The 15924-nt window shown below is 41.8% G+C and overlaps 1 protein-coding gene across 3 annotated transcripts in view; it reads right to left on the bottom strand.

Annotated features, from left to right (window-relative positions):
- Positions 1-15924, bottom strand: part of dnm2a (dynamin 2a) — a 31759-nt gene that overhangs the window by 2273 nt on the left and 13562 nt on the right. The window contains exons 7-20 of one of the 3 annotated variants that reach the window (XM_086085927.1): positions 15776-15918; positions 15562-15697; positions 15152-15219; positions 13859-13997; positions 12306-12392; positions 12039-12109; positions 9647-9698; positions 8839-8850; positions 6658-6768; positions 4034-4143; positions 3811-3922; positions 1723-1887; positions 1249-1472; positions 6-272 (exon numbers count right to left, since the gene is read on the bottom strand). In XM_086085927.1, coding sequence (XP_085942053.1) covers positions 6-272; positions 1249-1472; positions 1723-1887; positions 3811-3922; positions 4034-4143; positions 6658-6768; positions 8839-8850; positions 9647-9698; positions 12039-12109; positions 12306-12392; positions 13859-13997; positions 15152-15219; positions 15562-15697; positions 15776-15918 — 1697 coding nt within the window. Of the gene's footprint in view, positions 1-5; positions 273-1248; positions 1473-1722; positions 1888-3810; positions 3923-4033; positions 4144-6657; positions 6769-8651; positions 8685-8838; positions 8851-9646; positions 9699-12038; positions 12110-12305; positions 12393-13858; positions 13998-15151; positions 15220-15561; positions 15698-15775; positions 15919-15924 lie in introns of all 3 variants that reach the window. The other 2 variants (XM_086085926.1, XM_086085928.1) reach the window with 2 other exon arrangements.

Below are 15924 nucleotides of genomic sequence, written 5' to 3'. Positions count from 1 at the left end.
CATACCTGGGAACGCCGGGCGGGATGCGCGCGGGCCGGGAGGGGATCTGCGGGGGCGCGCTGAAGGGATCCTGGAAGCTGTTGAAGGCCACGGGCGTCGGGCCGGGCCGAGAGGGGATGGGAGGGGCGCCAAAGCCAGAAGACGGGTTGGTTGGAGCGGCGCCAAATACTGGGGAAGGGTTCATGGGGGGTCCGGGCGTTGGCCCTCGGACGGCCGGCGGGCGGTTCGGGGGCGGAGCTGCTGACGGGGGCGGCCTGCGCTGAGGGTTTGGGCTGGAAGGAAGACAGGAGGAAGTCAAATTGAAAAACGTCTGATACTCAATCAAGGATGTTTTTAAGGATACATGTTACCAACATTTTTCCCCATGAAATTGTGATTTGAATAAAATGTGTATTTATCAGGGTTTTTTTTTTTTATACAAACTGGATTTTAAAGGAAAAAAAACAAAAAATTTTAATCAGAAATTCTCAAACTGTTCCCCGATTATATTCAATAACCAGGATTTTTTTAACAACTGTACAAAGGATTTTTTTTTATTACTAAAAATACAATAAGATGGATATAGAAAAATATTTCAAACAATAATTAGTAAGCACTTTTCCATATCACACAACAACCAGGATTTTTTTAAACAATTGTGTAATGGAATTTCTTTTTTAATTCTGATGTCTGTCTATGACTTTTCAGATATCCACCTGGATTTTGGCTAAAATACTTATCGGAAATGTAAAATTTAAAAGGCCACTTTTTTAACGTCTTTTTCCAAATGATAAACCCACTGCCCCATTACTTTATTATAGATTCAATCACAAAACTTCCTGTATACAATTTTCTCAATCATGTGGACAATATTTTTAAGGAATTATAGGATTTTCCCATTTAATAACATTTACAAAATATCCTGTTTACTGGTTGTTGTTTTCAAGCAAAAACATTGATTTTGTTCATAAAGAAATTTTTGTTTGGGGGCTTTTTAGTCCCTATATCCTGTGATTTTGATGATTAAAGATAGCATGATGGCTAAAAATGACTATTTTAAAGAAAACATGTTTATTTATAAACAGCAAATATGATGAAAGGTATCTTATTTACTTGGCACTTGCTTGTTTGTTGTTTAAATTGAACATGCGTCAGTCCATGTTCAGATGCATACATCTTGTCAGATTAGGTTGTATGTATGCTTGTGTAGGATTTGATGACATTACAGCCATCACTAACGTGTTTATTGGGTATGATGCAGTGTCTCACCTGACTTCTGGTATCCAGGTGTTATTTACAGGCGGGGGCATCGGGGTGCTGATGGTGCTGGCGGTGATGTCTCCAATGATGTGCAGCGCCTCCTTGAGGGCGTGGTACATGCGCAGCATTTCGTCCCTGCGCTGCGCCTGGTCGGCCGACTCCTCCATCAGGCTGTTCTGGTCGGCCGACGAGTAGAGGTAGGCCAGCAGCTCCGAGTGGATGAAGTCTTTTGCCTGGAAGCGAGGAATCAACGAAATACAGCACCATCATATGCTGACAAACACAACACATATTAAATGTAGATATACGGACATGTTATATTGCTGACTTACTTTGTACATTTGTGAACGTGTCCTAATGTACAATAATTTATTTATTATTTTTTGCTGTCATACAAGCTATTGGAGACAAATTCCTTGAGCGGTAGGACAATATAGATTCTGATTATATTGCCAGGAGCTCATTAAAGCTTCCTGAACTCACGCTGTTGATCATGAGGTGCATGATGGTCTTGGGCACCAGGTCCCGGATGGATTTGTTGATGATGCCGATGTAGGAATCCACCAGGTTGCGGATGGTTTCCACCTGCCGCTCCAGCTGAGGGTCCATGGAGAATGTGTCCGCCGGGGCTGCCTCCTCATTCTCCGTCTGACGAGACCACACAGCATGAGATTCATCAACAGAATGGGCAACTTCATTAGACATCATCTACTCCCAGGGTGTCACAGCACAGGGCAAACGTTTAAAACGGCTAAATTACGGACTAAGACGGATGAACATTTGGGGTTTTTTCAACGGTCTTAATAATTGACGTGCATTGTGGGAGTTTCATGGTAAATTCCTGTACACTTGATTACAAGTGGAATTAGACAAATGCATTTAATTTAAATGGGAAGTCAATCCATTTTTTTTTTTTTGACAATATGTTCTATTCAGCCCCACCAGTCTATATTGTATTTTGGTCAATATTGCGCTAGTGAAATATGAGTTAAGCAACAAAATCCAGCCGTTTTTATCCATCTCACGGGGCGTTAATTTAGCCACTTGCTGTCAACAGAAGATGACATCAATGTTGCTCAGGTTTCAGGTAACAACCAATCACAGCTCAGCTTCAGAAAACAGGTGAGCTGTGATTGGTCATTGCCTAAGCCCTGAGCAACATTTATGTCATCTTTAGTCAACAGCAAGTGGCAAAATGGCCATACCCTGAGATAGATAAAAACGGACGGATTTTGCTGAATAAGTTAAGATTCCATAAATGTAATATTAATCAGAATGCCATGTTTAGACTAGCGAGGTCATATATAACATAATTGTCAAGAATGTTCACTTCCACTTTAAATAGACCAGAGGTATTGAAACTAGGGATGCACCAAAATGAAAATTTTTGTCCGAAACCAAAAACCGAAAATAAGAAATGCTTTGCCGAAAACCTAAAAGCCGAAAAAAATTATGCACATTTTTATTTTCATTGAATTTATTATTTATAAAATATTTATTTCGCACTGGCATTCTAACATAGCAAAATATAAATTGAAATGCATCCACACCGCAGACATATTGGCTAATGCTACATTAACGCATTCACTCCCAGCCATTTTTGCTCCCGGCTGTTTCCCTAAATTTTGACTAATTTTGAAAAAAGCCCACAGAATATTGTGTTCTACTGCTATAAAAACATGAAATCTACCAAAAGAAAGATTAGAGGCTTTTCTCTAGACTTTCATCAGGAAAAAAGTATATTTCTATCTGTTTCTGTTTTGCAGAAATTAGCATTAGAATATAGCTAAATGTAATCATTATTCACAAATCTATTTAGAAATGTGAGTAAAGGAGCTTTTTGCAACATAGCCCTGGTTGATCTCTTATACTCTGCTGCCAACTACTGGCCGTTTGTGTAATAACTAAAATTTATTCAACTGTTCTTTGCAGTTGAGAGGCTGCTCTAGCATAAAAAAACAACATAAAAAACTTTGGGACTTTGTGAATTCATATATTTACCAAAGTTTAAAAATAAATTTATTCGCACCAGCTTCGGGGATGGACTGCAAAGTCACACACATAGTCCTGTACAGGTCTGTAGTCACCCAGAGATAGTGGTGTTTACTTGTTTAAAACGGTTGAACTGCTAGCCTTAGCAAAAGTATTTAGCACGGCCACTGGAATGCCAGTAAAAAAGTGGAAGCGCTTTTCACTGGCCACTGAGTGGCTGACCTGTTGTGCAAACTCGGCAGAACTCTCTTTTTTTGACCCGCTGAAATGCTGTACAGTAGTTTACCTCTCCTTCTCTGGTGTGTGCAATGAAGCTGCCGATACTTACACGGTGAAATGCCAGCAAGTCGCGAGGCAGATACTTACCTCCGCGTTTGGCGTTTAGTTTAAACAGATACTTGTTTGCTTGCGTCACCACATTCAGCCGAATGCCGAAAATACCTATTTTTTAAATAATTATTATATTTTATATTTATAATATTTTCGGTGGCTGAAAATTCAGTGCATCCCTAGTTGAAACCTTTTTAATTAACAATATATTTACTACTGTAGTTTGTGGTGTTGTAGAACTGCTCTAACCTGGTCCTTCTCCGGGTAAACTCCGGCCCTGAGGAAGGACGCTTTCCAGCTGTCCACATCCTCCTGAGAGTCGCACGCCAACTCTACTTGCCGTAAATCTTTGTACACGTTCCTGCGCACACAAACGGAATATTAGCACGCCACTAAAAATGATGCAGATCAATGTGCACGTGTCTTTATGTAGGTAGGTGAGCAGGTGGCAAGATAAGAGAGCGCCACTGACCTCTGCTCCGTGTTGAAGATTGCAAAAATGTGCTTGGTGGACATAAAGCCTTTCTCTACGTCTCTGATTTTCAGATTATCCAGGGGCAGCATGTACTTCTTCTCCTTTTCCTGCCAGGGGACACACAAGTGCAAAGAGGGAACATCAAACATCATTTTAAATTTGACACCTAGAAAGATGATACTACCCGATTTCTTCAAATAGACGTCGTGTCTTTTCCCGAAAGGGGGGGGAAATAATAGGTGGTGCCACTGACAACTAGAACTAAGACATTTGATAAGCCCCAACACAGCAGATAAAGCAGAAGTTTAGGGTGGAGTTTAAAGAGCATTTTTGGACAAAAGTGTTTAGAAACATTTGTTTGATAGAAATCATTCATTAAAAAATAACATGTCTAGCCAACAAAAAGCATGACATTTTCATCAGAAAAACAATCCTGGAGGTTCATGTTTTTGCTGAGGACAGAAGGCTGCTCAGCTCAGGCATTGCTGTGTTCATGTTTTCGTTGTGCTTGTGTGTGTGCCTACGCCACTTCTTCCCACATTCCAAAAACATGCATGTTCGGCTGACTGAAGACTCTTCATTGACTGAGACTGTGAATGTTTATCTATATATTTGAGCTGCGGCTTGCTGGCGACCACTCCAGGGTGTAGTCTGCCTTCTGCCCAAAATCAAATGGGTTTAGGCTCCAGCTCACCCGTGACCCAAATGAGGAAAAGAAAATAGATGGACTGGGGGGCTGTTTTTTGCTGGATTGGAGAGTGAAGAATGGATATTATAAATTAACTCATTCACTGCCATAGACGGCTATAACTGTCAAAAAATCATTTGAACTATTTCTATTAGTTTAACATTTTTTTCCACTATTGTTAACAAGAGTATGAAAATGTACATTTAGAACAGAAAATTTGTGATTAATCATGAGTTAACTAGTGAAGTCATGCGATTAATTACAATAATAACGAGATGATTATTAAAAATTAGGGGAGTCAGGCATAATTTTTACTTGTAATTAATCGCATGACTTCAATTGTTAACTCACGATTAATCACAAATGCTATATCTGTTCTAAATGTACAATAAAAAAGGTTTTCTAGGTTTTCATACTCTTGTTAACAAAAGTAGAAAAAAATGCTAAATAGAAATAGTTTAAATGATTTTTTGACGTCAATGGCAGTGAATGAGTTAATCTATATCACATTTTAACTCTAACTTTTGTATTTGAGAAACATTTAAGCTTTATTTTTTTTAAATAAAGCCTCCACTACCCAAGGAACACCCATAATAGATGCCTGATACGGTTTTGTAGTGGAATAAATAAAAACACTTCAGGCACTTTATGAGAAAATATAGTGCAGTCTGTGATATTGTACACAAACAACACAGGTAGAAAAAAAAACTTTAAATTTTTTCAGTGTAATAGACCATCAAATTGGTGTAAAACGCACGATCAGGGAAAGCTGTGGTTGGTGGTGGGGGAGGAAGTAAAGGAGGAGCATGAAGAAGTAGTGTGGAGGGGGAGGATGGGGTGCCAGCTTTCACTGGTGAGAAGAAACATCTGGAAGCATTTATGTCTGCAGGGTGGCGTGAGCCCAAACGTTACATCACCCAACAAGACACAACACACAAACACAAAGGCTTAAAAAAAAACATATCTGTTGCATTAACATGATACACGATGTCTGACTGTAGACAAACTGACCCTCACAACGATTTTGGACCCACAGAGCAAACACTAAGGCTGCACACCAGCGCGCACACACACACGCACTGTCACAACCCCCACGCCCCCTTCGGCCCCCGTAACCCAGTACGATTTCCTGCAAATTCCAAAGTCGGATCCCGGCTGGGACACTTCAGCCCGCCTGCCACGTCAGTTTGCCTCCACCATCCTCCCAGCTCGCGTTGCCGCTCTCCCCCCCCTCTCTCTCTTGGCGGTGGGCAGCGTAAGAAAGTGCAACGTGTTCAGTTAGCGTTCGAGGCCGCCGGCCGTGGTCTAACTTGAACGCTTTAGTTTACTGGATGGGAACGAGGCCACGGAAAAGATGACAAAGCGGTGAGTAGCACATTTACAGCGTTATTTTTCATGAACCTACGGCAACGTGATGTTGCGTTCGGTTTGAATTTTTCAGATATACTGAAGTAAAAGCCCCTTAGTGCATGGCCTTTAATACAAAATGGCTTGTGTGTTACTGTGCTCAAAATTCTTTCGAAAATGCAACTATTTAAAAATGTGGCGTAGTTAATTGCATGCATATGCTACAGCCATAAAAAAAAAAGAAGTTAAAATTACGCTGCAGGCTCCCTTTGGAAGAAGTAATACTGCAGTATAGTTGAAAAGAAACATGAACTAGAACATGTATGTGACTTTTCAACGCTTGCCCTCAAGGTAATGTTTAATCTCTGTGTACTCTGTCCCAAGTAACGCTCGACCAGCGGCCACACTGACCTCAGGGTCCTTCCTCCCACCCGAGGCCTCCTCACCCCCCCGCCTGCCCAGTGTTCAGACTACCTGTTCATCCGGCTTCAGCTGAACAGTAGTCTGCACATTGGTTAGGCTGGGCTGGGACACACACGCACACATACACGCTCAAGCTAGCCAGTGGGATGAAGAAACCTCTCACCTCATCGTCTTTGTACCAGGACAGGGATTCAGCGGTGAGGACGAACCAGTACTCCTTGGAGCCCCCCTTCATTATGCTAATGTTGAGGGTCAACCAGCCTTTCCTGATCACCTGATCAAAAGATGTGGGGGGGGGGGGGGGTAATCAAGATTTGTCATGACAGCAAGGACCCCGATAACATATAGAATCATCAATACTGAGATGTGAATGACATGAATAAAAACTTACCAACTTACCTTAGGTCTTTTTTATCCTAAATTAAACATGTTCAACTCTTTATATGACTGTTAAGTTATGACACAGAGGCAGGAGTTTAACGGAGAATGGACATGACGTACAAGACAGTGCTACATGCACAACACATGATGATGGTATAAGCACCATTAGTCCTTTTTGGCTCCACAGAAAAGGCCACAAATAAAAGCAGATGTTGCTCAGACGGCTCAAGAGGTGACTTTAGTATGCAAGTGTCAGCCTTGAAACAAGAGGGCGGGTTAGTGGGGTTAATTTTGGCATGCCAAGCATGACAAGCAGAGTGTTTCATACACACGGCTATATGGAAGTTCATTTTTTCACTGAACTAAGATCTGGGATGAACAAGAGATGAGATCACACAACTTCTGATTATTTCAAGTGCGAACGGACACATTTAAATAATTGTCCCGCAGTTGCTCACTCAGGCCAACTACTTTATGAGAAAGAAAGCTCCTAGTTGGTAGGCGCCAACATAAACACGGACGGGAAAGTGCGGCACATTAAGAACTCCAGCAGCAGCTTGCCTTGCCAGTAAAAATAACTTGTTCAGAACCTCAAAATTTTTCTCTGCAGGAGCCGGTGAAAGATGCTGACACAAATGTTCAGATTATTTTCTTTGCACACTGTTAGTAGTATGTGGTGGAAAGACGGGTCAGACAAAATATTCGAGTAATTATTGTGATACCCATTTATTGTGGTTTATGCAATACTTCACTGTTTCCTTAGACTACAATTATGAACATGAAAGGAGCATGCTTATCTTTGTATTAAATGATCAGTCATTGTGACATATCACAGCCAATTGACTTCAGTACACTTTTGTATAGTAGATTTTCTTCCCATATATAGTATCATGACATTGTCATTTTGGCTAGCATCACACTGTCGTCATAAGTTTTAGTTCTACTACTTTTCAATCGGGCAGTAAATTCTGTTTATGTATGTGATTAATTTGTGTTTTTATACTATGTGTTCGCAAAAAAAAAAAAAACTCAATTAATTACTTTACTGTCAAGTTATGTGTTGTATATTTTAGTGGCGCCTTTTTGAGCATGTAAAAGTGGTGTTTTATTGCCATTTGTTAATTGTTTTCTTTCTATTTCCAAGTTCAAAATAAACATTTGAATCAAAATATGCCGATCGTATCGCATGTTTTTCCACAAGCTCTACCCCTGGTAAACTGTCAAGTTCAGCAGTCAAGTTGTAGCAGAGGCTAAACACAAGATTAGAACATAGCATATCACATTAAATTGGTTTTCAGTGTCAGTAATTTAGTACCAAGAACCCGTCACCTTAATCAGCAATAGAAGCAGGACAGACATGTATGCTAAAATTGGCAGTCATTAAAATAAGTGTTTTTATGCAAAGTGAATATGACATTGGTTGTTAATTTGCTTTCAATAAAATGTTAAGTTGACATGCATGGATGAGACACGATGAATGTGTGTTGTTGATTGGATGGCCCCGACTCCCCAATGAAGTCTGGGTTGAGACGAGGCAGACTTTTGAGTCCACCGAAATGAGGCGGCAGCAGAGGCGAGAGCCTGAAGACAACGAGAACCGGCATCGTCTATCACAGTGGCAACAGGTGTGTGTCATTGGGCTTTGAATGTTAGTGGCATGGAGAGAATTGCAGACAATTACGGTCTGTTATAAAACAATTAACAGAGCACAGGCAGTTCCAAATTACTGGTAACTGCAAGGCACTGGGAGGACTGCAATCAGTCCGGAGACTCTACCTTCTCCTCCTGGACCTCACCAAAAACGCCCAGCTGTAGAGGGGTAACACAGCTCATTATGGTGACAGCAATGACTTTCGCTTGTCTCCCGGCTTGCCCTGTCCGCGACGGCCTTGGTTCTGCTGCTCAGCCTTACCTCTCTGCTGCCTTGCCTGACAAGGTGCGGCTTATATCAGTGGGTACTTACCAGAATTTCACCCTGTGGTAATGGGGAGGGGAGGGGAGCGTAGGGGGATTAAAGCAAAAAAAGAAGGATGTAGCAAAAAACCACAGTCGGAAGAAGTGAGGAAGCAGGCAGGTGTGAAGAAAGGGGAGAACAAAGGAGGGGAGGAAGAAGAAAGGAAATAGAAATAGGAAGGAAGAAAGAAAGAAAGAAAGAAAGGAAAGAAGGAAGGGAATCCATGAGACAAAAGTACAAGAGACAAGGGAGAGACAGAGCAAGAGAGTTACATGCAATTAGAAATGACTTCACCTAAACCACAGTTTGGTTATGTCATAGCTTATAGCGCAGGTGACATGCGCCAGGTTCATGCACGCTCTCAATTTCTATACAAAAGACACCGGTGAGTTAATGTGACAAAACAAAAAATTACAATTAGGGCATTAAATGCTTAATTGTAGTAGAAGAACATGCCCAGACACTCACATGCAAACGTTGTTGCAAGTTTAAAAAAAAAAAAGGTGAGGGCTGCAGCAAAGCGGAGAGATGGGGATTTGGGGGTTGTCTAAATGTCAGCTTTTCACTTAACAACAGCGACTTAAGTCACACAAATCTGGATATTAGTTTAAATAATAAGCACATCCTGCAGTTAAAACGATGAACAAGGTGGATCTTATTAGCAGCTACATAGGTCAAGGCAGATTACGGTAAAAGCCATGGCCTAAATCTGCACTACAGACAGGTATAATTAATAGGCTTGCTAATGGGAGGAATCCATCAGGGGAGATTAAATTTGACAGTTGTGAAAAGGTCAACTGCAGCTGATGGAACATACCTGGTTGGGAATGGCCCGCTTCTTGTTGGCTGCTGTATTCCTCTGCTGTGCACTGTGATTACACAAAGATGGACAGACGACACAGTGAGCACAGACAGCAAGGCAAAGAGGTTAAACATTTACACTGGAACTAAAAGAACATCCATGCCACTCCCATTTTGTTTGTAGAAAGCACAGAATTGTTTACAGCCTGGTTTGAGAGTAACAAGAAGAAATCTGTCTCTTACACTCACATACAAACACACGCACACACACACATATACACACCCTACATCCCACCTGTTGTTGCTGTACCCCGGGGGGCTACCATCATCCAGCCTTCTGTGGTCAAGACTGAAAGTGATGTCATAAGAACCGTTAAAGAGCCCCATCTTAGCTCCGACGCGTTATATAGCGGAATCCACTCGCCATGCAGATGCGAGACTCCAAGTGCACACACAGACTTGCTTTGTCAAATGCCACAACATACACACACACCGAGCAGACGCATCTAGCAGCTACCGTTACACTGAGCATGTGCGGTCAAACAGAGATTCCACGAAATCCTAACACTTTTTTAAGAGTCAGAAATTTGGTTGTCAGTGCAGTAATATTAGCACAGCCCTGTTGATGGCACACTGCGCTAAAAGTACACAGCAAAATCGCCAGTGTTAGATTAACACCGAGTGTTAAATCTAACACTAGAAAAGTGTGTACATGTATTCACACCAATGAGTGTAAATCTGACACTTTTCAAAGTGTTACTTTTTTCACACTTAACCAGTGTTACTCCAACACTGTATAGTTAAAAATATACACTGGTAAACACTGAGTAGTGTTGCGAGTACTCTACACTAGTGTCAGTGTTAAAAATGTAATTCTGCCAAACCTCTAAAACTTATAAGTGTATTGCACTAGTGTAAGTGTTAAAATTTTAACTCAAACAACACTTTACTCTGGTAAAAGGTACTTGATTTATATTGCAATTTTCCTCCTTACAAGGCCCTCAAATCGCTTTACATTTTGACTACTGATGACAAAGCATCAGGAGCAACGAGGGGGTTCCGTATCTTGCTCACGGATACTCTGACATAGTCAAACTGACCTGGGATCAAACCCAGGATCTCAAGAACCGGGAGACGACCACCCTACCACTGAGTCACGCCGCCGCAACAACAACAACTCATTGTTAACGCTATTGAAAAAGAAAATTGGAAAGTTTCTCCTTCACCCGTGATGAGGGTGTGGTCAATTTAACATTTAAGGTAGTGCTCTTCAGGTTACACCCAACCTCCACCCCAGCACTCGAGGAAATTTACTCTGACAGTGTAACTTTTTATCCTAAAAGTGTTAACACTGCTTACTGAATATTTGATCGAACACTGGGAATTTAACACTGACCAATTTGCTGTGTACGGAAAGTTAATCTGTGACTTTGAGTGCTTGGTTAGTGAATGACATGGCAAGTTGATTAATTGCATTATGTCAGTCAAGTGGAATAAGTGGTATATATTTGCCAAGTCATGAGATGATAATAATAATAATAATAATAATATAAAATAATTTAAAGCCAAATAGTTTGAAATTAAAATGAAACACTTGCAATATTGCAATAAAGATGGGTGGGGAAAACATGCAAAAAACTTAACTTGTGGAATCTAAGTAATAATATCAGAAAAGGATATGTATTTTGTTCAAGTGCTGCTATCAGCGAATAAAATCGAATTGCAAAATTGTAGTTTCAAGTAGAAGCACTGATTGAGGATGGCGGCCGTAGGTTGAGGAATTATTTCTTATGGAAAAAGACATAAAATGAGACTACAAGAGATGCAGTTTGAGGATACATGAGAAAAGCTTACTGATTATAAAAGGCAAAAAGAGGACACCACAATCACCAATGCACAATAAGGATGTGGGTCTAACTATCTAAGTATTACGTTGACGTGTTACTGTATTGGTTGAAAGAAAACTATTTAAAATTAAGTTATAAAATAAATTGTTGGTAAATGAAAGGAGTGAGTTTCCATGACTAGAGATTTCAACGGCTGGAACAAACGTTACTAGTCGGCCTTCACATGCCGACATGCTCACACCTCTCATCAAGAGTAAAAGAGAACGGCTTTTGGTTGTGCAATTGACTGAAGAGACAGTAATACAGTTTGGTTGCCTTTTCATTCAAGGCTGGCGAGTTCAAGCATGGATGAATCGCAGCTTCCAAGCAGCTTAGTATTTGCAACTTTTTCAATGAGTAAAAATTACATAAATTAGACATATTGTTTCAATATGATTACAGGGCATCTTCCTTTTTAAGTATGACGAGCACTTAATAAGGAACTTAATCAGTACTGCCGCTGAAAACAAGCTGTAAGTCAGGCGAGGAGGAGAGAAGGAGGGAAAAGCTGGAGGTGCATACTTAGCAAAGCCAATGAAGTCCTCGTGGTTGGTGTTGATATAGGACAGCTCAATGTCAATCAGCAGCAGAACCTTCATTTGAACCAGAACATCACAATTAGAACAGAGAGGTCACAGTTAAACATGATTACGAGAGACACGCTCTTAATTTGTCACAGTGAACAAAAAACATCAAAAGTGTTATTATACAGGTCACACGTCGGAACATAAACTTTTCAAATGGTTGAGATTTACATTTATAGATCAACATCAATATCATCCAGCCCACCTGGTCTTTGCTTTTTCCTTCCCTTTCTCTGATGTGAGTGGTCACAATCCTCTCGGTCTCCTCTCGCAGCCTTGGGTAGGAAGTGAGCTGAAAGACAAGATAGCTCATGCAGCGCTTGACTAAAAAAAGACTGGTGTAGACATGCGAGTGTGACCCTAGTACGACTTACCAATAGAGAGAGGACAGGAGTGAGAAGTGAGAATAATAAAGATGAGAACAAAGAAAAGGGAAGGACACAGTCAAGTGCCATTTCAGGGCGACACGCTTTAGAAAACACACACAGTCGGTCGGGCAATACAAGGCAGCCATCTCTTTAAAGGAGGAAGTAATGAGTTTACCATCAGCCAGATGAAAAGATTATGTTTGTAAAAATTGGTGCTTGAGGAGCTAGCTAAAAGGATTACATTTTTAATAGTCACCTCTGGCTGATTGTATACATTTGAAAGGCTGGATGAGAATGGAAAGTCACAGAATGTGAAAAAGCATAGGTGGGATGTAGTGAAGGGCCCTGCTCTGTCCACAAGGGGGCAGTGGAGCACTGTTGCTATGGCAACTCAGCGCACAGCGCCTTCAGGGCCCATTACAGTAATAGCCACCCCTCACCGCATCCCTCCAAGTCCATCTGAATGTCAGTTTGCCAATGTGGCTCAGTGGGGATGCGTAGCTGGGCGGGCCAGGTTGGAATTTGGGCATGGAGAGAAGAGGGAGGAAGCAACGTGGAGGCGGTGTGGAAACGACACTTCAATGATCTACTGACGAGGAAATTTTAAATTGTGCTTAAAATCTGACGTATTTTACAAAATGGGGACACAAATGGCTGGGGGGGTTGGGCTGGGTCATACAAAGAAGTAAAGGTGTGAAGCTGACTTCAATGAGAGGGGTCGCTTCTATTTCCATGCCATTCTCCCAGCGGGCGTGTCCCACGGTTACCTTAACGGCACACTTCATAGCCAGGGCGGTGAGCTCGGACACCACCAGATCCACACATTTGAGGCTGGGCTCTTTGAGTTTGAGGATCAGCTTTTTGACAATTGCCTCGAAAGCCAAGTCGGGGGTGAAGAGCCCCGTTCTGGAGATGCCCGCAAGGTTAGAAGAGTGCGTTTTGTTGTGTGGCAGATGGAGAAAGACAAAGGAAGGAAAAGGGAAGAAAAAAAGAAACAGGGAGAGAGAAGACAGGGTCTGTGTTCAGTTAGTCATTTTCAGTCGTTTACTAGAAGAAACAGGCAAGAGGCGGACAAGCCAAAGGTTTTCACACTTTTTGGACACTTTTTGGAAGTCAACTGCAACTCAAGGGCCGAAATACAGCTTAAGGAGCACCACTTTTTTAGAGTTCCGAGTTGTACGACCTGCGACTTGTCCAGGAAAGAAGAGAGATGCTCAGACAAGCCCTGAAACATCTTGTAACCTGACAACACGTCACCCGTCACAACACTCCACAACACGACAGCAGCGCCTGAACACAGGGTTCACATCAAGTGTACCCGCCCCTCATGCGGCCCACGCTCGCCCTGTGTTCTCAAGCCGGGTCGGGAGATGCTGATCATCCGCAGTACCTTGTTGGAGCACTGTCTGACTGTGTTGATGAGCTCCTGAATGACCAGATCGATACATTTGAGACAGGGCGTTTTCAGCTTAACGATCTGCTTTTTCACGATGACCTCAAACGCCATGTCTGGAGTGAACAGCCCCGTTCTGAGGATGCATAGAGAGACAAGGCACACGCGTACAGACACACGAGACAGTTAACACACATGTGGACCATAGAACGACATGCACACGAATGGTTGAGCAAACAAAACAAACGAAGGGTATCTGTGAAGAAACAAAAACATCGACATTGACAACAGGAAATGTAACGGAAACGGGACATTTTCTACCCTTTTTCTTGATTGCTGTGCAGTTATGGGATTCATTTAAATCTGTTTATGGCAGTCCCGATATATGAACTTATGATGTGATGACTGCTACACAATTAATGATGTTGTCACAGGCATGCGCATGCATGTTACTGCTGTACTTATTGTGTGCCATTTGATTACAAAGCTGGGAACTTCCGTCCAATGCCCAAGTTTCACAGAGTGCTTCCGCATTGTTGCCGAATGCTTTATGGCGCGAAGCCTCGCAAAAATACACGGAATAATCAATGGACGTAAACCTGCTTCAGTCGGTGCTCGGTCCATGTATTTTTTTTTAGACTTTGTGTCATTTTATATGCCCTGAAAGGTGGGTGTCATCATTGACGGGAAGTGATGATTAACAGAAGTGCCCATCTTTGTTTGATTGTTTTACATTTATGGCACAGAAGTGGATTTCATACAAATTTCCACTGTAAGTACTTTGTAAAGAGTGCACAGTGTAGGTTAGTGATAGCACAGTGCACTCAAATGACGTCAATGCCATAATTGATATTTAATTGCTGTGTACGTTTGCTTTGTTTGTTTTTTGGCTCATTTTCAGATCTCACATACTGTCATAACACACAAAACGTGGAAAAATTCCAAATGGAACAAATGGATGCAACGGACCAACATTATTTCCCAAGAGATACAGTTAAATCCTCAAACACAAACTATATGATGAGAATGAAATTAGGGCACCACATAACAAATGTAGACAAAAGGCAAATGTAACACGAAACAAGAACTAAATTCCTCCGCGCAGAAAAGCAGCTGGCAGACTTGCAGTGAGGAGACAAAAGGAAGACGTTTTCAACACAGGAAATATAATTCTCGAGAACTCGAAATTCATCTCCGCTTGATTAAAAGCTATGAATGATATAAAGTAACTGTAAAATCAACAAAGTGAACATGAACAGTGAGAAAGGTTAGCTGTTGTGCTGCACTTGCCTGACACCATGAACATTCTTGATTGCGTGACTGATTTCCCGCCGCAGCTCCTTCTCATCAAATACAATCTGGAAAGATTGGGAAAACAAATACAAATATTGCAACTGTGACAACAAAACGCATCAATGTGCCTTTACGGCATAAGAACAAAAGTTATAGGACGCATGGATTTTAACAACATTAGGAAGTGAGCAAGTTATTAGAACGTGTGACATGAATCTGAACAATATCCAATTTGGAAACAAAAGCTTGAAGCTCGCGCTGATGCCGGACACACATCGAGGAGCAACTGGTTGTATTGAGTATTGTATGAAATGTCTCACATTCAAATAATCTGTTGCTGTGTGGACCCTGCTTTGGAACTGTCGCTTGATATTTGCTTCCTCATAAATAGAAAGTACACTACCAACCTTGACTAGCTCAAACGGGAAGCGTTCGTGGAAGAGGCGGTTGATCTTGGCACCGCCAGACAATTCTTTGGTGTCCACCTGATCTCCGGAGCCTTCAATGCACTTCTCAAAGTCCACACCAAACTGCTGCACCATCCTGCGGAGGATGAAGAGGAGGAAGAATAAAAATATGCTTGTGGTGTGTTGACTGGCTGTGCCTTTTAAGTGTACTCACTGCAACAAAGCCTTGGTCTTGCGCGTCGGGTCATCTGGACGGAAGTTCTTGTACTCCTCTACTTCCTTCTCCAGGGAGAGCATCTGACTTTGTAGCTTGCTGCGCAGACCAGGAAGTGTGTCCCTGATGTGATTGGTCAATTGCTGCAG

Source organism: Leptonotus elevatus, chromosome 1, assembly GCF_054856555.1.
Source record: "Leptonotus elevatus isolate MCC_2025b chromosome 1, RoL_Lele_1.0, whole genome shotgun sequence".
NCBI lineage: Eukaryota > Metazoa > Chordata > Actinopteri > Syngnathiformes > Syngnathidae > Leptonotus > Leptonotus elevatus.
The sequence above is the reverse complement of the archived record's forward strand: the minus strand, read 5'-3'. Positions and strand labels throughout refer to the sequence as shown.